The 25,018-nt window shown below is 34.8% G+C and overlaps 1 protein-coding gene across 1 annotated transcript in view; it reads right to left on the reverse strand.

Annotated features, from left to right (window-relative positions):
* The window catches only part of POF1B (POF1B actin binding protein), a 136,747-nt gene that overhangs the window by 32,272 nt on the left and 79,457 nt on the right, over positions 1-25,018 (reverse strand). The window contains exons 8-15 of the mRNA XM_075538392.1: positions 22,988-23,015; positions 22,047-22,121; positions 21,162-21,254; positions 20,187-20,300; positions 19,241-19,393; positions 18,838-18,957; positions 13,665-13,793; positions 12,857-12,939 (exon numbers count right to left, since the gene is read on the reverse strand). Coding sequence (XP_075394507.1) covers positions 12,857-12,939; positions 13,665-13,793; positions 18,838-18,957; positions 19,241-19,393; positions 20,187-20,300; positions 21,162-21,254; positions 22,047-22,121; positions 22,988-23,015 — 795 coding nt within the window. The remainder of the gene's footprint in view (positions 1-12,856; positions 12,940-13,664; positions 13,794-18,837; positions 18,958-19,240; positions 19,394-20,186; positions 20,301-21,161; positions 21,255-22,046; positions 22,122-22,987; positions 23,016-25,018) is intronic.

Here is a 25,018-nt window from a genome sequence, read left to right on the forward strand (position 1 = left end):
TCAAGATAAACAACCTAAACCTCATTGGTGTCCTGGAGTAAGAAGAAACAAAAAATATCTACAAAGAAAATAATATAAGTACTCCTGGTAGAAAATTTCCACAACATCTCAAAGGAGGAGAAAATAACAATTCAAGAAGCTCAGAGAACCCCAAATAGGATAGACTCCGGAAGAAAAACATCAAGAAATATCATGGTCAAATTCTCCAATTTCAAGGAAAAGGAAAGAATCTTTAGGGCAACCAGGGGAAAATAGCAGTTACCTACAAAGGAAAACTAAAGATAAGCTCAGACTTCTCAGTTGAACATCTGTAGGCAAAAGACAATAGAGTGACATGTATCAAATTTTGAAAGAAAAAAATGACCAACTAAGGCTCCTATATCCATCAATGTTATGCCTAAAAATCTAGAGGAAAATAAAGGTATTTCCAGACAAAGAAAAACTAAAGTAATTTGTAAAACAAAAAAGAACATTTCAAAAAGAAATTTTAAGAAGGTTCGTATGGGAAAAGAAGTAAAAACAGCAGACAGACCTGAGAGTATCATACAGGACAACATCACACAGAAACCAACACAAATGAAGGCAGACTTATGAGAGGAACAAAGGCACAAATAAAACCAAAAGGAAGGGGGAAAAAGTCAAGCATGAACACAGGAAAATGAAAGTAGCCACCCCACACATATCAATAACGACACAATCCCAATGGATTAAAAGTGAATTTCAAATGGCAGGCAGTAGCAGACTGGATTAGAATATAAGACCCATCTACATGTGGCCTATAGAATACACATCTTGAATTAAAAGACAAAAATATACTAAATATCAAAGGAGGGCAAAAAATTTATCAAGCTAATGGCAACCACAAAAAGACAGGGGTCACAATATTAATCTCTGATAAAATAGACCTCAAGGCAGATAAGAAAAGGAGAGACAAGAAAGGACACTACATAATAATTAAAGAAATAATAGAAGTCTAAGACATAACCATAATAAACATATTCACTCAGTGAAAGTCCCTCAAAATACAGTGGTCAAATTTGCAGAGTTGTAAACAGAAATAATCAGCTGACAACAATAATATGAAACTTCAATGCACCATGCTCAAGGAAAGGCAGATCATCAGAGAAAAAAATTAATAAAGAAACAGAAGAGCTAAACAACAGAATTAAACAAGTTGCACTCAAAGACATAAAGAGCACTCCACCTAACAACAATACAGTAGATTTTCTTCTCTAGCATGCATAGTACATAAGCTAGAATTGATCACGTTAGACCACAAAGTAAGCCTTAGTAAATTAAGAAAAAATGAGATACTATGATTCATTTTCTCACGTAACAATGCTATGGAACTGGACGGCAACAATACAAAGAATAGGAACAAAAAACAAACACATGGAAACTTTACTACTTAAAAATGACTAGATGATAATTAAATTAGGGATGAATTAAGAAATTCCTTGAAACAAATGAGAAAGATACGACAACATACCCAAACCTTTGGAAGACAGCAAAAGCAATGATCACAGGGCAACTTATAACAATCAATAGCACATGACAAAAAGAGCAGAAATTCAAAGTCGACACTTTAATACAGCACTTCCAAAACTAGGAAAAGAGCAACAACCTAAACCCTCTAACAACAGAAGAAAATGAATCATAAAGATCAGAACATAATAAATAAACAAACTGTAAAACAAAAATACAATAGAAAAATCAACAAGACAAGAAGTTAGTTCCTTGAAAGGATTAACAAATTTGACAAAGCAAACTTAATAAAGAAAAATAAAGCAAAGATGCAAACATCAAGAATTATAAACTAAGAGGGCAATATCACAACTAATCCAAATGAAATAACAATAGTAACACACTACTACAAAAGGATGTACTCCAATAAGTTTGATAATCTGGAAGGAATGGAAAATATCTAAAATACATTAACTACCCAATTTAACTCGGTTGGATGTAGAAAACCTCAACAGACACACGCAAAAGAAGAACTAGAGAAGACCAACAAAATACTTCCAGTACCAGATGACTTCACAGGGGAAGTATTCAGGGAATACCACGTATTCAGGGCAACCCTGTCACCATTTCAACAAAGACTATTCCAGAATATAGAAAGGGACAGCAAACTCACAAATTCATTCTGTGAACCCTGATGCCAAAACTAGGCAAAACCCCACACAAAGAGAAAACTATAGACTATTACCCTTCATGGACATAGATGCAAAAATTCTCACCAAAATTCTGGCCAATAGAAACCACTTACATATATTAAACAAAAACATTTTTTTCACCAAGACCAAGTGGGATGCAAGAGTGGTTCAACATTGAAAAATGATCAATGTAATCTACCACAAAAAAGCAAAAAACAAGAACTACACGACCACATCAATAGATGTACAAAAGGCATTTAACAATTTCCAACACTCACTTTGGACAAAAATAGTTAATAAAGTAACCCTAGAGGGGAAGTTCCTCAACACAATAAAGGCAACATCTGAAAATCTAACAGTGAACATGATGTTCAACAGTGAAATTCTGACTGGAATTATACAAAGACGCCCCTTAGTCAATGTCATGCTGTAAGTCATTTCCAGAATCATTAGACAGCAGCAAGAAGTCAAGAGAATACAACTGAGCAAAGAAGAACAGAAATTCTCACTATTTGCAGATGATATAATTTGATATATACAAGAACTCCACAAAAAGAATGTTGGGAAAAATTAAGGGATTTGTTAAAGTAACAGTATAGAAGATTATCAAGCAGAAATCAATTTGATTTCTGTACACCAGCAAAGAAAGTTCTGAAAAAGTCATCAAGAAAAGAATGTACAAAATGATTAGGGCAAAGAATGTACAGATGTGCTTTATACAATTGATGTATGTCTATGAATGGATTGTGATAAGAGTTGTATGAGCCCTGAATAAAATGTTAAAAAAAAGAAAACAAAACTATTTAAATAAACACACAAAAGGTAAAATACTTGAGAATAAACTTCACCAAAGAAACAAAAGATCTTTATAAAGAAAACTACAGAAACCAAATGAGGCCTACATAGCTGGAAGAATGTCCCATATTCATGCATAGGAAGAATCAATATTGTAAAAATGTCAACACTACCTCTAAGGATCTACTGATACAACACAATTCTAACCCAGATCCCAAGTTAATTTTTTAAGGTAATGGAAAAACGAATTGGCTACTTCATATGGCAAGGGACGAGATAAGTAACAAACTCCTTAGAAAGAATAGCAAATTTGGAAGCCTGGCATTACCCAATCTCAAAACCTATTACACTGCCACAGTAGTCAAAACAGCCTGGTGCTAGTACAAAGATGGAGACAGACCAGTGGAACAGAATAGAAAGTCCACAGATAAAATCTTCCATCTAAAGGCAACTAATTTTTGAAGAACTAAAAAAAATATTCAATGAGAGACAGTCTCTTCAACAAATGGTGCTGGGAAAATTTGAAGAATAACAGGACTCATACCTTGTGCCATGTCAAAAAGCAACCTCAGGTTGTATTAGAGACTTAAATGTAAACCCCAGACCAAAAAGCAGGGCATATAAAGATGAACAAATATAATAAAGGAAGCACACAGAGTGAAAAATAAAAGATGGCTGGGGCATATTAAATGTAAAACACTTGTGCACATCAAACTTCATCAAAAGAATAAAACAAGAACGCACAGGCTGGGGGAAAATATCTTTTGCAATGACACAACTGATAAGGGACTAATTACTAAAATCTGTAGAATTCTGCAACACCTCAATAAGAAAAAAAACATATCCAATTAAAAGTAGGAAAAAGACATGAACAATGTGTTAGGCAGGGTTCTCTAGAGAAACGAGACCAGGACACTTATGAATATATATATTTATGCAACAAGAAGGATTATAATAGCTAATTAGTCCACACAGCTGTACAGAGGGTTCAGTTCAACTCACTGCCATGAAACAGTGAATATACTGAAAGTCCTTCAACTCACATGGGCTGCCAGGTCCAAGATCAGCAGCAGGGTGGTTCACTAACAGTCAGTAGCTCAGGAGTTTAGCAAAGCAGGTCTGGATGCAATGTCTGACACAAACAACACAAGGGGACAGAATCCACCACCCTCAAGCTGAAGCTATGTATGCATCAGCAACGTGGCAAAGCAGGTCTCAAAGGCGCCGCAAGCTCTAGCGACACAATCCACAGGCTGGCCTACGCTCCAGCACACTCTGATCACCAGCGTTTGGCACAATAAACCTAACTATCACAAACAGAAAATTCAACAGAGATGGTACTCAAGTGCCTAACAAACACATGAAGAAATGCTCATGATCACAAATCAAAACAAAGGTGAAATATCACCTTATACCTACAACGTTAGCCTAATTTAAAAAAAAGAGTAACAAAAGTTGGAAAGGGTACAGACATTTGAACTCCTATGGTGGACTTATAAACATGTATAAGTCTTTGAGAAAATAATATGACACTACCTAAAATAACTGGGAATAGAAATACCTTAAGAAACATTAATATCTCTACTGGGCATATACTGAAAGAAATAAGAGACAGAACATGAACAGACTTATGCTCACCTGTGTTCATTGCAACACACTTCACAAAAGCCAGAAACTAAAAACAGCTTACGCGCCCATCAATAGAAGACTGAATAAGGAAATTCTGGCACACTACGCATTCCTATTAAAATAGTGATGAAACCATCAAACACTTCATGACATGGATGGGCCTGGACGCTCTTATGCTGCATCAGGTCAGTCACTCACAAAAGGACAAATAGTAGACCAATACTATAAAGATAAACATAGGCTTCTGTTCTCGGGGTCATGTAATCATCTAATCTGGTCTCTCAAGAATCAAAGCCTATGTAGGGCCCCTGGACCATATGTCAACCCCCTTATTTGTACATCTTGAAAACCACTTCGAGAGATGCGATCTCACCTATCTGGGGTCCGTTTCTTATGTTGAGGGAGGAGGGAGAACAATCAGTTTGTGCCATATAACATGGTTCTATGATCACCCCCAAATCAAGTCACTCCTACAAGAGTTCTTAGTGCACCTTACAGGAAATTCAGGTCAACAGGTAGGGTGGTGTGACATGTCTGTCTTAGAGAAGGCAATTGTATTTCTCCTGGTGAGCAACCTGCCGTGGGAAAAACTTAACATTACTTATAGAGACCTCAGTGGGAGAAGGCTTTCAGTGTTATGTTCCTAACTGGGCTCTTTGGACCTCTTGCTTTGAGGATCGCCAATGAATGGTGGCCTGTGACTACCATATACTTTACTACTTTCATGCTCTCTTTGCTTTCTTGTGACATATGTTCTGCCTTTGTAAATGAGTGGTGTTGAAATGTTTGCCCTATCCTCAACCCTCATTGTTTGTGCATATTGTGTCCAGTCATTTAAGGTTTTAATCTGTACAAGTCAATACTTTGTATATGGTTGTCTAAAAGTTGCCCCATGTAAGTATATTTTCCTTTTGTCAACAGTATTTTAAATTTAGTCTACACCATTGACTAAACTAATGATGCTAGGATAGAATTGCCTGATGCCCCATGGGGATGATTTTTAATGTTCTCCAATAGAACGATGATGCTGTCTCTAAAATGAACCATGAACATATATAAACTACAGATATATGAATGAATTGGGGCTCATCCTTAATTGTAGCCCTAATCTAAGAACAATTAGTTTTTATAACATGGCTTTACACGATACTTGTCCTCACTGAAGATATGGGTGCTCTAGCAAAGGGTGGTGACATCAGATGGCGCTCAGCTAGCAGAAAGTTTAGCATCTGGCATCTTAAAGGGTTATCTTTAAATAAGCAGCCATCTCAGTGAAGCATCAACTGTCCACATGGAAGAAGCACGCCAGCCTGAGTGATCAAGGAATTGTAAAAATTGAAATCTAAATCCAGAGGAAGCAATGGTATCAGAGCTTAGATTCTGAACACATGGTTTGCAGAAGGCTGTGGATGACAGTGGAAGCCTAGAATCCATTTGAACGGTTTCCACATGGATTAAGCCCATGGTGAATCCCTGAATCCCCATTGGCCAAAGTTCCGGATGACCTCCCTTGGAAGTGTAACTGGGGTATATTATAACTCTCAGGAGGCTGGCCTCTTTTACTCGGCCTATACACTCCTACTTGCTGGTCACGTTAAGAGCTGCTGGGGCCATGCCATGTTTTCCTCGGACCTCAGATCCACACAATTTGCACACACCGACTTGTGATCTTCCAGCATTCTGTATCATTGCATGTGGCTGCTTGAGTCTGAAGAGGGTCTTATGGGGTAGCATCGGACATATGGACTTGAGTTAGACTGGGCTAGAATGTTTGCTTGATATACTCCTTGATATAAAGCTCTTTCTTACATATATATGAATATCACTGGATTTGTTTCTCTAGTGAACCGTCCTAACACAATTAAACTACCATAGATGATAGAAGATACCATTGCTTGGACCCAGCACACCTTCATTCTCAAAGTGATAACTTTGCACTTTAACATTTTGAAATGGTCTTGTGCTACAGATTTACTCGATGCAATAGTTGCTGGATTTCTTGATTGCTGCTCCCATGGGACAAGAAGCCTTGGTGGTATAGTGGGCTATGCACTGAGTTGCTAACCAAAAGGTCAGTGGTTCAAACCCACCAGCCAGTCCATGAGAGAAAGATGAAGTTTCCTGCTCCCATAGAGATATAAAGTCTCAAAAATCCAAAGGGTTGTATGAGTTGGAAGTGACTCGATGGCAGTAAGTTTGTTTTGTTTTTGTCATTGTTCCATTCAATTAAAACACATCCTTGGCAAAGTGAGCCCCTTCTCTGTTTATCATGACCTTGTCTATTGAACAGGAGAGAGGTGACCAATATGATTTATAAGGCTGTAATCTTTATAGAAACCAAAAGTTACCACTTGAAACCCACCAGCTGCTCTACAGGAAAAATATGTGGTAATAAGTTTCTATAAAGTAATGAATATAAATGTAAAACTCTAAGCAAAAATATAGATGCATAACTTTTGACATTGGAATATGCAACAGTTTGTCACAAATGACACTGTATTATGCTATAATTTTGTACTTCTGAAAAGCAACAAAAGAATAAGATGATGTAGGATTCATCTAAATTTAAAACTCATGATACAAAGAGGTCATCAAGAAAGGGAGAAGACAACCTATGGAGTGAGAGAAAATATTTGCAAATCATATATTTGAATTTGTATCTAGATCTATAAAGAACCCTTATAACTCAACAATAAAAAAGGCTAATGATTCAATGGCAAAGGACTTTAGTAGACATTTCTCCAGTGGGGATATACAAATGGCCAAGAGATACATTAAAAAATGTTAAACAACATTTGTTATTCAGGAAATGCAAAGGAAAACCCCAATGAGATACAAGGCCTGTCCACTAAAATGGCTGTAATATAAGAGACAGGCAACAGCAAATGTTGGTAATGATCTGGAGATGAGCGAACTGGGAAAAGGAGCAGCTGCTTTGGAAAAGTCGGATCGTTCATTAGAAATTCAAACAGAGAGTTACTGTGTGTCTCAGCCATTCCACCCTTAGGGGTATGAAAAAGAAACCAAACTTACTGCCATCAAGCTGATTCCAACTCATAGCAACTCCATATAGGACTTCTGAGGCTGTGCATCTTTATGGGAGCAGGCAGCCTCATCTTTCTCCCACGGAAGGGCTGGTATATTTGAATTGCCAACCTTGCAGTTAGCAGGCCAACACCTACCTGATAGCATCACTAGGGGTCCTAAGTACATACTAGAGATAAATGGACACATACATACATGCAAACTTGTTGTATAGATATAGCAGCGTTATTCATAATAATCCAAAATGCCTATCAACTGATTAATGGATCTATCTATCTATCTATCTATCTATCTATCTATATCTATCTATCTATATCAATAACATGGTATAGGCCCCCAAAAGGAATGTTACTTTACAACTACTAGTGAACAACAAAGTAAACATGGATATATCTTGGCATACGAAATGAAAGAATTCATTCACAGAAGATCACAGATTTTTTTCTTGGTGAAATGTTTGTTCAAGTCTTTTGCCCATTATTTGTTTGTCTTTTTGCTGTTGTGGAATTTTATATATAGGAGAATAAGCCAAAAAAAGGTATTGCTATAAAATGCTAGAAGCTTTTAATGAACAAAAGACATTAAAATATGAAGCTATTGTTTCTCAACCTATGCTCCATTTAGGTGCACATAATTCTGAAGGCCGTGTTTCCATTTCCCTAAACCTTCTCCCCAGCGATTTCTGTGCTCTTTGATTTACACTAAGTCATAATGGCAGTTTGGGACTGCAATCATGGTTTTAAAAGTTCTTTCATTTATGAGGAAAAGGTGTGGTAAGATCAGGGCTGTTGGATGACGGGGTAAAGTTTCTCATGGAAATTCTCCAAGGATAGGCCTTGCTACTCTCAAAGAATGAGCAGATGCTTTTGTTGTGGTGGAAAAATTTCTAGGCACAACTTTCCTGGTCTTTTCCCCAACAATGTCGTTTTCATGAGTCTTCTTTATAAGACCCTGTGGTCATCATGTGTCCTTCAAGAATATCTGTCAAGGTTACATCTTTGGAATCTCCCAATCACATGGCCTATTGGCCTTGAATGCAGCTGGCCCAGGAGAGTCCTTCAGAAGCCACTTATTTGATTAGATCTGCTTTTGAAAGCACCCTTGGAAGCCCAAGACAAATGTACTATGGCAAGATGTCTGTAGCCATCCACTTATTATAGATACATCTTTAAAAGGATTTCATTGATAATAAACCCAGGCATTATGAACTGGAACAGATCCTTGTAGCAATGACTGTGAATTGCCCTCTTTTATTTGTTTGTGTGATATATGGGAACCATAGCTATCTTTTTACTTTTCTTGAAACAAAGTCTTCAATGAACAAAAGTTTAATTTTAGTAAAGTACCTTTTAACTGTCTTATCATTTGTTGCTTATGCTTTGGGGATCATATTCCAGAGTCAATTGTTGAATACGAACTTGTCAAACTCCTACATTTGATGGAAGAGTTTCATGAATTTAGTTATTACATTTATTGCTGGTGAGTTTGCTTTTGTACATCATGTGATGTATGAGTCCAGACTTACATTCCTGCATTAGAAGTTCACCATTAGCTGAGGAGACTCTTCTCTCCTCACTGAGTGGACTTAGCATCTTTATTGAAAATACATTAGCCAGAAATTTGTATGTGGTTCTTTCTGGAGTCTCAACTCTATTCTACTGGGGTACATGCAGTGGTGGGATTCAGGCAGTTCACACCGGGTTGACAGAACCGATACCCAATTTTTTGTTGAGTTCAGTGAACCAGTTGTTAAAATGTCAGCATTCTTGCTAAATTTTTCTTTTTAACAATTCATCTGGGCAACAGAGTATTCTATGTGCCAATAGTAATGCTCATTCTGCCCACAGGTGTAAAAATTAGACAGAATTATGCTTGTAACATTTATCTATTCATTTCATAAAAGTTATACTTTTGAGGAAAGAATACATTTTTATTCCCTTGTGTTTGTTACTTCAGTAAACAAACATATAATGTAAAGAGAAAAAGTGCATAACAACCAGAGGATGACACACTGTCATTTGTGTTACCTTTATTTGATGCTCCAGATTCCCAGGAAATATAATGAGTGAATTATGAAATTCTTGAAGGAATCCATACAGCTAAAAATATTGTCAGAACTATTGCTGAAAGTTCATCAGAAACTGAAGGGGATTTTTCACTGATGAACAGAATATGTTCAGAGAAGAGAAGTTGCTAAACTGTTCCTAATATATCAAATACAATGGCTGTTACCTGAGGGGCCTCCCTCTACAGGAATGGGATCCTACTCCGACACTGAAAAGAAGGTTAAAGATAAATTCTCACAGCTGCTGATGCTTGGATAAAAGCAAAGACTATTGCAAGTGAGGACACCAATAAAGAACATTATGAAAATACCTTAAATAATAGCTTTATTGTTTTTGTCAGGTATCACTTAGTATGCTTCATTAATATTTCAAAATTCATAATATAATCTAGTTTTGTGTACCTCTCTGATTGTTTGTATTTAAGTATTAACTGTATGAAGTAATAAACTACCTTTCAATATAACTTTTTAATACTTAAAAAACTGTCATCAGGGCTGTGAACTGGTTATTAAATGTTAAATTATTTGAATCCTACCTCTGTCTATGTTAGTATCATTATACAATGTGCCAAATTTTGGTTATCTTAGCTTTAGACGAATAGAAGAGAATTGAGAGCCCAGAAGTAAGCCGCACAGACATCTATGGCTTATTTATTTTCACCTCGGATGCTAAGTCCACTCGATTCGGAAAGAAAAGTCTCCTCAAGAAATGGTGTTGGAAAAGCAAATCTCTAATGCAAGAGCGTAAGTCTGGATATGTACCTCACATTATGGACAAGAACTCATAATGGATAAAAGTAATACATGGATGCAGGAAACTCTTAAACCAAATATAGGAGTTTCATGACTTAGTATTTAAAATTTGACTTTAGAATATGAACCAAAGCACAGCAACAAGTAATAAGATAGAGATAAAAAGGACTTTATCAAACTTCGAATTTTGTTTATAGCATGTTTGAAAGGAGCCTGGGCTGCACAGTGGTTCCATATTGGGCTGTGATCCACAGGGTCTGCAGTTTGAAATTACCAGCAGGAGAAAGAAAGGTTTCTACTCCAATAGAGAGACAGTGGGGGAAACTCACAAGGACAGGTTCACTATGAGTTGCCATTGACTCAATGGCAGTGAGGTTTTTTGGTTCTGTTTGGGGTTTTTTTTGTTGTTGGTATGTTTTTGGATTGGCACATGTGTTTCCTCTGACTGTGTTCTTATTTTTCAAGATTGCGTTGACTATTCAGGCACCTTATATTTTCATATGCATTTGAGGATTGGTTTTTCTATTTATACAATGAAGGCTTTTGGAATTTTGATGGTGACTGTATTAAATCGCTCAATGGCTTTGGTTAGTGTTGAGATCTTAACTTATTTCAGTGCATGAGAATAGATTGTTCTTCCACTTATTTAGGTCTTCTTTAATCATTCTGTAAGGTTTTATAATTTTCACTTTGCAGGCTTTTTCACTCCTTTGACTAAATTTATTCTCAGTTATTTTATTCTTTTAAATGCTATTGCAAGTGAAATTATCTCAGAATGCTCATTGCTTATTTTCACATGACAATCTTTGATCTTACCAATATACTGAATTAGTTTATTAGTTCGAGTATTTTTCTTGTGAAATATTTGTATTTTTTTCTATATAGAGAGTCATGTCATCAGCAAAAATCCGATAGTTTTTCTTCTTTTTTACTTGGATAGCTTTTATTTACTTTTCTTATGGAAATACATACCAAAACCATATTGAAGGATCACTTCACACCACTATGGTGTGTATGCTTAAAAAACAGAGAAAACCATAGGTTTGGTTATGGTTATAGAGAAATTGAGACTCTTGTCCATTGCTGGTGGGATTACAAAATGATACAGCCTCTGTGAAAAACAGTTTGGAAGGTCCTCAAAAGTTAAATGTAGAGTTCCACATGACACAGCACTTTCGCTTTTTTATATATGCCCAATAGATTTGACAGTAAGAACTCAAGCACATATTGTACACCAATCTTTGTTGCAGCATTTTTAACAATAGGCAAAGTGGAAAGAAATGAAATACCGATCAAGAGGTGAATAAATAAATAAAATGTGGACCTACAGGTAGAATAATACTCTTTGATGAAGAGAAGTGAAATCTTGATGCATGCTACAACTCAATTAATTTTAAAAACATGCTGAGCAAAATAAGTGACAAAATAATTATTGTATGATTCCCACTTATATGAAAGATCCCATAGAGATATTTATTGATTATCAGAGGTGAAATGTAATGAAAATGTAAAATATTTAAATTAAAAAATGCTTTGTTTTATATACATTTACCCCAATGATTTGTGTGTGTGTGTGTGTGTGTGTGTGTGTGATTGTTTGAAGTGAACTTGTTTGTCACAAGACTCCAAGTCCATTTCGGTTTCACTTTCCTCTTTTTTACTTTAAGCCACTCAGACCACTGTTTAGGTTTGAGAGCTAAGGAATCTGGAGGGAGCCAATGATTTTTTAATGCTGCTTTTAGTTGTCTGGGGCCACTGAGGATGATTGAAATTATGTGAGATATCGCCATTTAAAAATTATATTCTTCAATGAAAATATCTTGTTTTATCTATAATAAAATTTCTTTAAAACAGGTCACATATTGTGTTTTAATTACATGAAACATTCAAAGTAGTCTTTATTTATAAAAAAATCACTTTTGTTTGGCTTTGCTATCTTATTGAAATGTGAACTGTGATCATGTTGTTATTATTATGAAGGATGACCCTGCCTGTGAATAATGCCTACTCACCATAAAAGAGCAAGACAAGCAATATATATAGAGAGATTTCTGATGACATAATTTAGGCACATGACTAAATCTAGATTCCAAGAAAATTCAGTAAAGTTAGTAAATTAAATCTTGCTTTGAGTTGAGTTTCGAAAAGTGTCCTGACTTGTACATGTGGTAAATCAACTAATTACTTTGGCTCTCATTTCTACAGTGTTTAACACTCTGTTATATAGAAAAGATTTGCTACAAACTTCTATCGACCATAAGAATAAAGTATTTTCTAAATATTCATTCTTTAGTAGAACTCTTGATAAGCAGATCATAATCAACTCTATGGATATGTACATCAATTAAATGTGCAATAAATTAATTATTTAATAACCAAATCAACATGAAAATTTTATAAAAAATTTCATTACTTTTTAGTGGTTATAGTAGTCCTTCCACCACTGGAGGGTTGGTTATGAGATGAGTATATTTCTTGTCGCAGCTTGGAGAGTTCCTTGTTCATAAAGAAAATAGAGTTATTTGGAGACAATTACCAACATGAGGTATGAATTAAGTTCAGTTTATTAACAAGGCTATCAGGGGTAAAAACAAAACAAAACATTTTCATTCATTTCCAGCCTTGAAGCAAGAATGTTAACCCATTTTTTTAATACCTTGAAACAAGGTATCTAATACATTATGCCTGTGTAGAAGTTCATTGACTAGTATAGGATTTCTGTATCTGGGAGATAACATGAAAATGAATAAGCATAGTTCTCAAGATAAATATGTGAAAGTTTTCCTTAAACACAAAACAGTTATTGATTTCTAAGATAAAACGTATCACTGAACTTTCACGTAAGCAAAATAAAAGTTCAAGAACAACAATATAACAGACACCATTTGGAGGAGGCCTTCCGTATCTTCTGCATGTCAGATCCTGTGCCACGTGGTGCAGAGAAGGGAAGGATATAGCACACTTCCATGTGGAAATAGCACAAATTGTAGCAATGAGGTCACCATGTTACTGTTAGTCCCACTGCTAGTGAGATATAAAATCAATGTCTTAAAAATATCTCAGACTATAGCACTTATTTTCTACTTCAATTCCAGCTATCATTTGAATGCTCTCTCTTGAAATATAAATCTTCTGCTCCTTCACAAGTATTTACTTTGCATCTCACATAATACAGTAAATGGTGACATTTTATTTTTTTCAAATTTATGGACATTTCTTACCTCAGACTGACGTTTTATGAGGGAGTCCTTCTCTTCCAGCAAGCTTGTCATTTCTTTAAGCTTGAATTGGAAATCACTGCAACTTCCTTCTCTTCTACAAACATCTTTTTGGTATTGGTTTAACTGGGTCTAATTATTGAAAAATGAATACGAATTATTTTGATAGCAACTAAAAGAATACAATACTCAAGAATAAATTTAGCCAGGAAGTGAAAAATGTATACCCTGAGAAATGCAAACAGTGCTTAAATAAATCAAAGAAGACCGAAATAAATGTCATATGGTACTGCTGAATTGGCAGACATAATAGTGTTAAGATGCCAATACCCAAAATAGCCTAAGATTCAATACAATCTCTATCAGAATTCCAACAGTTTTATTTACAAAAATTAACAAATTAAACTTCAAAATCATATGTAATTATAACCTCTGAAGGATAGAAAAAGTTATCTGTAAAAAGAAGAAAGAGTGAGAGACTCACATTTACTATTGTAAAATATAATTTAAACCTAGAGTAATAACAAAGACTGACAGTGGTATAAGAATAGGCATACAAAAAACAAGAAGAGGCACACAGATGAATGAAGTACAGTTGAGTGCTCAGAAGTAAAGTCACATATCTATTGTCAATTTGTTTGGGGAATAGTTCTAAGCCCATTTAATGGGATACTAATTTCTTTTCTACAAATGTCGTTGGGACTAGTGGAGCTCTATATGTAAAATAATTAAGTTGGACAAGTACCTTACATAATATATGAGGATTGACTCATAATGGGTTAAGGACCAAATTTTATCATTTTTAGACTCTTAGAAAAAAGGAGGGTAGAGGGAGAGGGGGTTGGAAAAAGGGGACCGATTACAAGGATCTACATGTGACCTCCTCCCAGGGGGATGGACAACAGAAAAGGGGGTGAAGGGCGACGTCAGACAGGGCAAGATATGACAAAATAATAATTTATAAATTATCAAGGGCTCATGAGGGGGGGGGAGTGGGGAGGGAGGGCGAAAAAAGAGAACCTGATGCAAAGGGCTTAAGTGGAGAGCAAATGCTTTGAAAATGATGAGGGAAAAGAATGTACAGATGTGCTTTACACAATTGATGTATGTATAGATTGTGATAAGAGTTGTATGAGCCCCTAAAAATTTTTTAAAAAAAGGTTTTAAATCTTTTATTAAAAATAATTTCTTAGCAAGTGACAGAAAAAGCAGCAAAATAAAACTAAATAAATAAATCCATCAAAAATGATAATTTAAGCATCAAAGAACTTAATTAAGAAAATGAGAAGACAATCTACCAAATGAGAGAAAATATTTGGCTATCTCATAACTAATAAGCATTAAACATTCAGTATATGTAAAAAATTTCTACAAAAACAAAATGATAACTCAATTTAAAATAGACAAAGTGCTTGAATTGACATTCCTCTAAAGAAGATCTAGAAATGAACAATTAGCAAATGAAAAGATGCTTAATATCATTATCCATTAGAGAAAGCCAAATCAAAATAACAATGAGATATTACTTCATATCCATAGGAATTTATATTATCAGAAAAAATGAAAAAAACACATTTTGAACTCTATTGGCAGAAATTGGGACTCTTGTATATTACTTGTAGGAATATAATATGATGCAGCCATTAGGGAAAATAGTAGGGAAGTTCCTCAAAAAGTTAAATATAGAATTCTATAAGACTCCTCAAATTCCAATTCTCATTATGTATGTTAATCTACTGCAGTTGATTCTCTGTCCAAAGAATTCCCTTAGTATTTCTTGAAAGGTTCATCTGGTTTTAATAAATTTCTTTAATTTCTTTTTATTTGTGAATGTCCTAATTTCACTATTAAAAGCACAATTTTGCTTAGCATATAATTCTTGAATTTTAATGTATGTCTTCCCATTGCCTTCTTCTCTACATTGTTTCTGCTTAAATTTTGGAGCGTCATCTTATTTTGTAGATGTTTTTTTTAATTTCTCGAGTGTTACTCACAGGATTCTTTATTTGGCTTTGGTTGAGAAAGTTTGATTATGATTTGCTGTGGTGATTTTCATTTGGGGTTGATTTTGTTTGGGATTCTTTCAGCTTCTTGAATGCTTATGGTCTTATTTTTCATGATGTTACATCCATGTATGTTACATTCCAATAACTTTTATAATGTTCTTTTTTCCTTCCTTTTTTGTAATTCTGATCACACATAAGTTATTACTTTTGATGATATCCTACATAATTCTTAGTATTTCTTAATATTTCTTGTATTGTTCCTCTGGCAGTTTCATATTGAAGTATTTGTCCTCAAGCTCATTAATTTGGCCTCCCAAAGAATCAGTTCTAATTCTTTGCTCTGTCATTGAATTATCTACTTCTGAAGCCTTAGTATTAATGTTTTGTACTTCTATTTGGTGTTTTTATGTTTAGTTTTTAAACTTTTTTTGTCAGTTTGTTCATGTAGTGTTTTCCTGAATATCCCGTGCTCATGGATAGAAATGGATACTGAATAATGCAGGAAGTATCAAGAGAAGATGCAAAGGATACGCAGTCACTGTACCAAAAAGAACTAGTCAACCTTCCTCCATTTGAGGAGGTAGCGCATGATCAAGAATCAAGGATGTTGAAGGAAGAAATACAAGCTTCACTGAATGGACTATCCCAAAATGATTCATTCCAGGAATTTAGGAATATCCATCTAAATGTTTCAGCATACTGAGGAAGCATTGCAAGTGCTTACTCCTCTATGTCAGCAAATTTGGAAGGCAGCTACTTGGTCAACTGACTTGCAGAGATCAATATTTGTACCCATTCCAAAGAACGGTGACCCAAAAGAATGCTCAAACTACAGAACAATAATATTTATATCATAACAAGAAAGAGTTTGCTTATGATCATATAACAATGATTGCAGCAATACATTGACAAGAAACTACCAGAAGTTCAGGCTGGATTCAGAAGAGCACATGGAAAGAGGGATATCAGTGCTGATGTCAGATAGTCTTGGTTCAAAGCAGAGACTACCAGAAAGATGTTGACTTGTGTTTCATTGACTATGCAAAGACATTTGACAGTGTGGACCATAATGAACTGTGGATGACCTTGAGAAGAATGGGAATTCTGGAACACTTCATTGTATTCATTCAGAATTTGAACATGGATCAAGAGGCAGTTGTACAAATAGAACAAGGGAATTCTGCATGGTTTACAATCAGGAAAGGTGTGAGTCAGGGTTGTACCCTCTCACCATACCCGTTTAATGTGTATGCTAAGCAAATTATCAGAGAAACTGAATTATACGAAGAAGATTGTGGCATAAGGATTGGAAGAAGGCTTATTAACAATCTACAGTACGCAGATGACACAATCTTGCCTGCTGAAAGAGACACTTGCTGATGAAGATCAAGGATTGTAGCATTCAGTATGGACTACAACTCACTGCAAAGACCCACACCCCCCCGCCAACTGAATCAATAGGTAACATCATAATAAAAGGAGAAAAGTTGAAGTTGTCAAGGATTTTATCTTACTTGTATCTACAAGCAATGCTTACAGAAGCAGCAATGAAGAGATCAAAACACATGTTGCGTTACGTAAATGTGCTGCACAAGACCACTCCAGGGTATTGAGAAATAATGATATTACTTGAGGACTAAGTTGTGCCTGACCCAAGGCATGGTATTTTCAGTCGTCTCATATGGATGTGAAAGTTGAACATTGAACAAAGAAGACTGAAGAAGAATTGATGCATCTGAATTGTGGAGCTAGAGAAGATTGTTGAAAGTACCATGGGCTGCTAAAAGGACGAAAGTTACCATCTTGGAAGAAATATGGCCAGAGTGCTCCTTAGAGGCAATGATTATGAGACTTCATTTTACATACTTTGGATATGTTGTCAGGACATCGTGTTAGGTAGGGTATTGGGACAATGGAGGACACAGAGGCCTTCAAGGAGATGGATCGACCCGTTAGGCGCAACAGTAGGCTCAGGCATAGGAACAATTGTGAGGTTTATGCAGGACTGGGCAGCTTCATTCTATTGTGTGTGCATAAGGTTACTATGGGTTGGAACCAACTTGATGGCATGTAACAAATGTTTGCCTGACCCAGTTCATGGTATATCCAATCACCTCATATACACGGGAAAGCTGTACAAAGAATAAGGGGTAGTGCAGAAAAATTGATGCGTTTGGATAACGGTGTTGGTGATGAACACTGAAACTACTGTTAACAGTGTCAGTAGAACAAACAGATCTGTCTTGGAAGGGGTGCAGCCAGAATGGTCCTCAGAATCAAAGATAGCGAGGCTTGTCTTGTGTCCTTTGGAGATGTTAGCAGGGGATACCAGTCCCTGGAAAAGGTCATCAAGATCGGCACATAGAGGGTCAATGACCAAGAGGAAGACCTGCAAGGAAATGTATGTATAGCTGCTGGACCAATGAATTCGGATTCACAAGAACCTACATTTAACTTTGTGGGGTGATACATACCAAGGATACATACTTATTTTTTTTCTTTTTAAAACAAATTATTAATTGTTCTGATAGAAATTGCGCAATGATATTTGGACAGAAAAAGAAATATATGTTCAGTTTGTCTATTAAATATTTAAGTATATTCAGCTACATGTGGAAACCAATAAACTGAAACATATTACTTTGACCTAGAATTACAAAATAAAGTAATAAATACTTATTCTAGAAAATATCCTTATTTTATTGAAATTTATAGATATATAAAATTCAACAATTCTTTGTTTACTTTTGTTTTAAAAAGAAACAAAGTTACGCATGTATCATTGGTATGTATCACCCCACAAAGTTAAATGTAGGTTTTTATGAATCCAAATATGGCTTTTCTGGACAATCTGGAAGTTGTTCTTGCTTGCACAAATAAGCTTTACAGTGCTTATAAAGCCTCCCACCCAAGCACCTAAAAGATGACACTGAACTGAATGTCTTCTTTTACTTTCCTAGAAAAAATTAAGCAAAATTAGAAAATAGATTAGTACTAATATTCTGTACACAGTGATGTATATTTAAAGCAAAGAGTTCTATGATATATTCCTTAAATTTTAAGTTCAATTGGATTAATGATTTTAAATTTTTATAGCTTTCAACTTGAAATCATCAATATCTTATTAGAAAGATGGTGCTAACCTGGGTCTTTGGGGGGAATAAACTTACCCTTAATTTGCTAATCTCTCTATCTTTCTCCATTCTCAAATTTTTTACCGTCTCCATGTAGTGATTGCCAATTTCATCCATTTTTGCCTGCAGCATTGAACCTGTGCAAGTCTCAGAAACCTACACAAAATGAAATAACATGCTGTAACCAGATTCTGGAATGTGTATTATTATAAGATTTACTATTATATTTACAACTGTGTAATTAAATAAAACATTGAAATAATGACAGATTTTCAGGAAGCACATTAAATAGCACAAATGGTAGTGAGATAAAAGCCTAACTGTATGTGGCTATCAGAAAGCAAGGCCAAGTATGTGCATTTAATGGATGTTCATATATGTCTATAACTATGATGATGTAACTAAAATACAGTGTATATGTAATACCAAATGTTGATACCTGAATTCTAAGGTTTTTATTCTCCTGTTCCATATTATGTTTGCAGTATTCCAGTTCTTTCAGTCTATATTCCATGTCAGACAGTGTATGTCGCAGAGAGAGATTGTTTTCTTCCAATGTCTGGCATTTCGAGGTGGAATCTTGAAGTCCTTGCTGTACAGATACAAAGAGGTAAGATGAATACATAATATTTTTTAGGAGATTAGAGTGCTCTTTTGGTCGATTCATTCAGTCAAATGAAATGAATATTTTTCATTGTTCAGTTTTCTGATATACTTTTTCCTACAGGGTAAATTGAATCAGTCATGCAAGATATTGCTTTCTTGCTTCTAGTCTCACTTATCTGTTTCGTACAAGAAGGAATTAAGACCAAGTGGATTTTTCAATAACCTCTTTAGCTCTCTGATTTCTGCTGGTCTTTGACAGCATAGGGCCACTTATACAACCATAGGCATGGTTATATGACACTTGGAAGCTCAACAATTTGTGACAGTAACGGAAGAGCAGATTAGGAATGGGTTTCAGTCTTAGATGATCAGTGAATTTTCTTAGGAACCATCTCTGCTCAGCTATTTAGAGAACTATAGAGTTACTTCATTAATTTATTCATCACACAGACACATTTTTAAGCACACAAGATATTTTTCATTGACATGAAAGTAGACAAGATGAATGAGTAAACCTATATTTTAGGAGTTACATAATTCTTGTCAAGTAACAACACAGATAATTATTCAGGATGTACTTTGTATCTAAAGTACCTAAAGTTATTGAGTTTTTCTCAGAGGCTCTCAGTTCCCAGAAATGTTCAAAGCCACCAAGACAATTTTTCCACCATATTTTAATTATAATGTTTTGGATTATATTTTATACCTCTAATGTGCCAGTAATTGTGGTTGTGAAAAATTATAAATCTAGTTTATCATCAGTAAAATTATCATCTTACCTGCTGCTGGCGATTATTTGCTCTCACTGATGCCAAAAGTTCTTCATACTCTTTTATTTGAGTTTCTTTGAATGCCAAGTCTTTCTCAAGTCTTAACTTGTCATTTTCAAGTGACTAGAAGCATATAGTTTATGTTATGAATCAGGTTAAAGAAACTTGTCAAGTCACATAATATAAAGACTTGATTAGCAGAGAAAAATTTAAATTAGTGCTTGATTAACTTATCGGTATTTAATGAAACAGAATTCTTAAGAAGCAAGCAAAATATGGATTATAAAATATTGAACACTTTGACACATATAAATATATAAAAATATAAAATGTTTAAAAAATAATCATGAAGTAAGAGACATTTTGATCTACTACTTCTTTATGCAAGGAAGTAGAAACTTTTAAATTATTTTAATGTTTTCCTCCAACCTAAAAGGACCCCTTTTTAATACCAACAGTTGGTGCATTTCAAATTAGAATCTAGAAGCAAAAAAAAAAAATTACTACAAAGTACTGAAGGAGTTATTCATTATATGGAAAGAATTTTGAATGTACCTAGATGATGTTATAAAGAAATCAATTAAAATAGAGAATAGAAAAAGCTAAGTTTGTGCAGAGATTTCACGTTACATTGTTTGAAGAAATGTTCAGTGCACATTATTTTAGAAAAGGGTGAAATTCACTTTCAGTAGATCCCATTATACTACTTTTGCAAATTATTTTCTCACTTTTAATATTAAATAACCTTAATGATAACTTCAAATAATAAGTGCACATCCACAATGTTTTTGTTTATACATTGTGCAGGTGCTTTCTTTTTACTCCTTTTCCCTAAATAATTATTTAATATAAAATAATATAGTTGTGTTCGGCTTAGGATAAGTGTTGTATTTTGTTTTATTTTTAATCAGATCACATATTTTGATTTCTGTGTTAGGAAGCTAAGCAATAAAAAGGCGGTCTAAATAAAAAAGTAAATCTTACTGTCAGGTCATTTTGAAGATGTCCAAGTTCCTCCCGTATGTTGCTGAATGTAGACAGAACTAGTCGGAGAGATTTATCCGACATTCCCCTCATCTGCGGGAAGAAACCAGCTGATGGTTTACCTTTACTAACATTTGAAAGTAGGCAATAAAAATGACAGTACTCTTAGTTTCCTGATGCTATTGGCAAACTTATTAGCAATTTTATTTTTTGGTAAAGTAATATATTGGATTAAGGGCGTCTTGTCAATAATATGATTAAATAATGCAAACAATACTTTTGAAGAGATTGTAAGTGATGAGAAGAAATGTTTATTTTTATTTCCATGATGAAACATCATTTTTTCTCATAAGACAGAATTCGATGTACAGATTTTCAAATGTAATTTTATTCAATATTTGAAAGTTTCTGAGAGATGAGACAAGTAATTTTCAAACAATAAAATGCATCATCCTAAGTGTGCTGACAAGTGTGACACTTTTGCCTGAGGTGAGACTACAATACCAATACAATCTTAAGTTCCAAGTGCAGGACAACCTTACATTTTAAAGAGCAGGGAGGAAGCCCTTTTTTAAAGTAAACTAATTTCTTCAAAGAAAAATTATTTTTAAAGAGACGATTTTCCCTTCTGGAAAAAGGGAGTCAAAATAATCTTCCCTAATCCTTCCATTGAGTATAATAATAATAAACTCTGGGCATTATATAGAAAACAAACATCCGAAGACTCTGGAAGGTGAAAAGAAGGGAAATTGGCTTAAGAACCCAGCAACCAGATGAACAGTATAGCAATACGTTCACCGAGTTCTCCTTATGCCTCAAAATTCCCATATTTGATTTTGGAGAAGCATGTAACCCAGACACACCCCTACTATTGAACTTCCTCACCTGCAGAATGTAGCGAATTTGCTGCTTTGTAAATTCAGAAAGTCCTTTAGGAATCAATGATTCAATGTCTTCTGACTGTAAAAAACAACAAAAAGACTTATTATTAAACACATACACATTCATATTTTATTTGTAGGATCAAGAGTCCACAGATTTTTGTGAAATGGGACAGTTTTAGGGGCATTAAAAACTATTTTTTCCAAAATAGTTTCACTCAATTTCAATCTTAAACTTATCATTTGAAAATTTTACACTATAATATACTGTGGATATAGTACTCCATTCCAGGTATTTTAGGGAAAGCGGGCATTCGATTTCTACTAAATATATTTAAAAGTGTTTTGAAGACAAAGCAAAAGATTGGTCTATATACTTCTATTAAACAGTTTAGGTCAGACGTATCTTCAACAGTTGGAAGTTTTTACTAGGTGGTAGCTAGACCATTTTAGAGGGTTTTCTTATCCTTTTAAATGAATACATTGGCAAATAAAATAAGAGGCATTACAGAGTTTGTTCAGAATTTATATAGCGCTCTGTCAACATTGGAACCCGTGGGTGGTACAGAAGTTAAGGTCCCGAGCTGCTAATTGAAAGCTTGAAGGTTCCAGTTCACTGAGAAGTGGCTCAGTTTAAAAGGTCCTGATAGTCTATTTATAAAAAGCAGCCCTAGAAAACCTTAGGTTCTGCTATATGGAATAGCCGTGAGTCATAATCAATACTGTTCTGTGAAGCAACGACCAAATTAAATTATAAAATAACAACATTTGGTGAATAATCTTTGCTCTTACAGGCATTACCAAGATACATCAAAGCTAAAAATGGCCATTATTTCTTTCACCAACCTGTTTCACTCTAATAAAAGTACAAAACTAAAAATATACAGACATAAAATCTATTTTTATTATTACCTGTATTTGATTTTCAGTTATTTTTGCACTTACCTCATCTGTAGACTCCAAGTCTTGTTTGCTGTAAGAATGAAAGAAAAAAATTAATATCCTTAAGAAGATATATTAATTTATTACATATAAATCTTATGGTCACTTAGTTTAAATGTATTTTTAATATTATAGTACTACTATAGTCTATTTACAACTACACAAAAATTATTTTGAATAAAATAATACTTGAAAAAAATTTCATGAAATTAAATGACTCATTTTAAATGAGAACAAACGAAGGGAATATCAAACTGTGTTAGTCTCATCCATTAGCACTAGTGCACTTGTGACCGGAAGTAGAAATCGTGGTGCTCGGTCAAGTCTCAGGCATTCATGGCGATAATAATTGTTCTTTCACTGCCCTTTGCTCCTGCTTGTATTGCTCCGTGTCAATGCTGATTCCAGGGCCTCTCCACTGTGGCAAGTTCTTCATGTCCTCTTTACCAAAATCAAAACATACAAGGCAAGACCGAGCAGTATTCAATCTAGACTGTAGTATATTAGATTTGAAGAATGTTTGTATTTTTATAGAGGGACAAAGCCTTAGACTAAATAACCAAAATACTACTTCAAGAATTAAATTTCCAGCATCGTACTTCAGTGTGGGAGAGCTTGCTCATGGGGTTCAGAAGCTCCTTCAGGGAACCAGACTTGAGGAGAGTTTTAGTGGCTATACCAGTCTAGCACCTGCTCCTTTGGGGGAATGGCACAGGCTCAGAAGGACATGGTTCAACTTTTGTCAGCATGCCACAGATAGACTTATATATTTGCCTGCTTATTCACCCCCTCTGTACTTAGTGAACGAATTAGGCCTGAAATGTGCATGGTGAACATACTTTTCAAATTTGAAGTCAGTGCATAATCTGACAATAAGACAGAATACTTGAAATGAACAGTTATCGAATGTCTTAGATGTACGGTTTCCATCCATCAGTCAAGAAACTTCTTTCAGAGATATAAATTCTTTTAGAGTAGAGGAGCTCTTACTTTTACCTTCTAAGTGATCCTCCACGAATACCTTATTGTTTACAAAGATCAATGGGTCACTCACCATGCAAAACAACTTAAATGATCTTATAAAAATATGCATGCTGCTGTGGAGACAAAGAAGGAAAGGCCCTGTGTCCTGAAGCACAATTGCATCTGTGCAAGTGTCTGTGTGTGTATGTATCTATATATATACATATACATATATATATGTATATATATAGATACACACACACATACATATATATATACGTTATTTCCTGTGTTGCCCAAAAAGGAGATTATGAGGACACCCTAGCAGAAGAATTGCAAAGCAGTTTCAGTAACCTTGCATCACTGTTAACTACTCTTAACCAAAATGAAAGTATTTTATAAAATAAACAATTCCTTCTTTTTCTCAATACCAACCTAGTCTGCATACCCCTAGTCACTTATTCATTTCTATGAACATTTTGAAAAAGAAAATCAAAGAAAGTGAACAGCAAGACAAAGCAAAGAGCAAACAAGAACACTTAAAATCAAATTTTATAAAAGTAACCAGGTTTGTTTCATGAGATAACCTTCCTCGTTTTGACCATGAAGCTCACTCATTGCTGAATTCTAGTTTGGAAAGAGAAGGGGTGTGGGGGAAGTGGAGAGAAAAGAGGGGCAGGGAATGGAAACCAAGAGAGCGAAAGAGGTATGTTGAATAGTTATTGCCAATCACATCTCCATTCAGTACAAGGGCTGGCTAGAATTAATTGGAGCCTAAAAAGAAACCTGTCAGTAGTGTTCATTATATGCCATTTCACCTGCTAGGAGAGAAAGGATGAAGAATAAAGGGGGGAAATGGAAGACATGAAGGAGGAGGGAAAAAGGCAATAGGAAAACATCAGAAAGAAGGAGGGCAAGAAAGAAGGATGTAAAGAAAGAAACTGAAAAAGCATCCAGTAAAATCTTCTGATACCCTCTTTACTCTGGAATGTTTACTAATATGACACTTTAATTTTTCATTGTATTTTTGGTATTTTTAGTTGCTCTAGGAATCAAATGCCAGACTTTCTA

Source organism: Tenrec ecaudatus, chromosome X (assembly GCF_050624435.1).
Source record: "Tenrec ecaudatus isolate mTenEca1 chromosome X, mTenEca1.hap1, whole genome shotgun sequence".
In the NCBI taxonomy this organism is placed as follows: domain Eukaryota; kingdom Metazoa; phylum Chordata; class Mammalia; order Afrosoricida; family Tenrecidae; genus Tenrec; species Tenrec ecaudatus.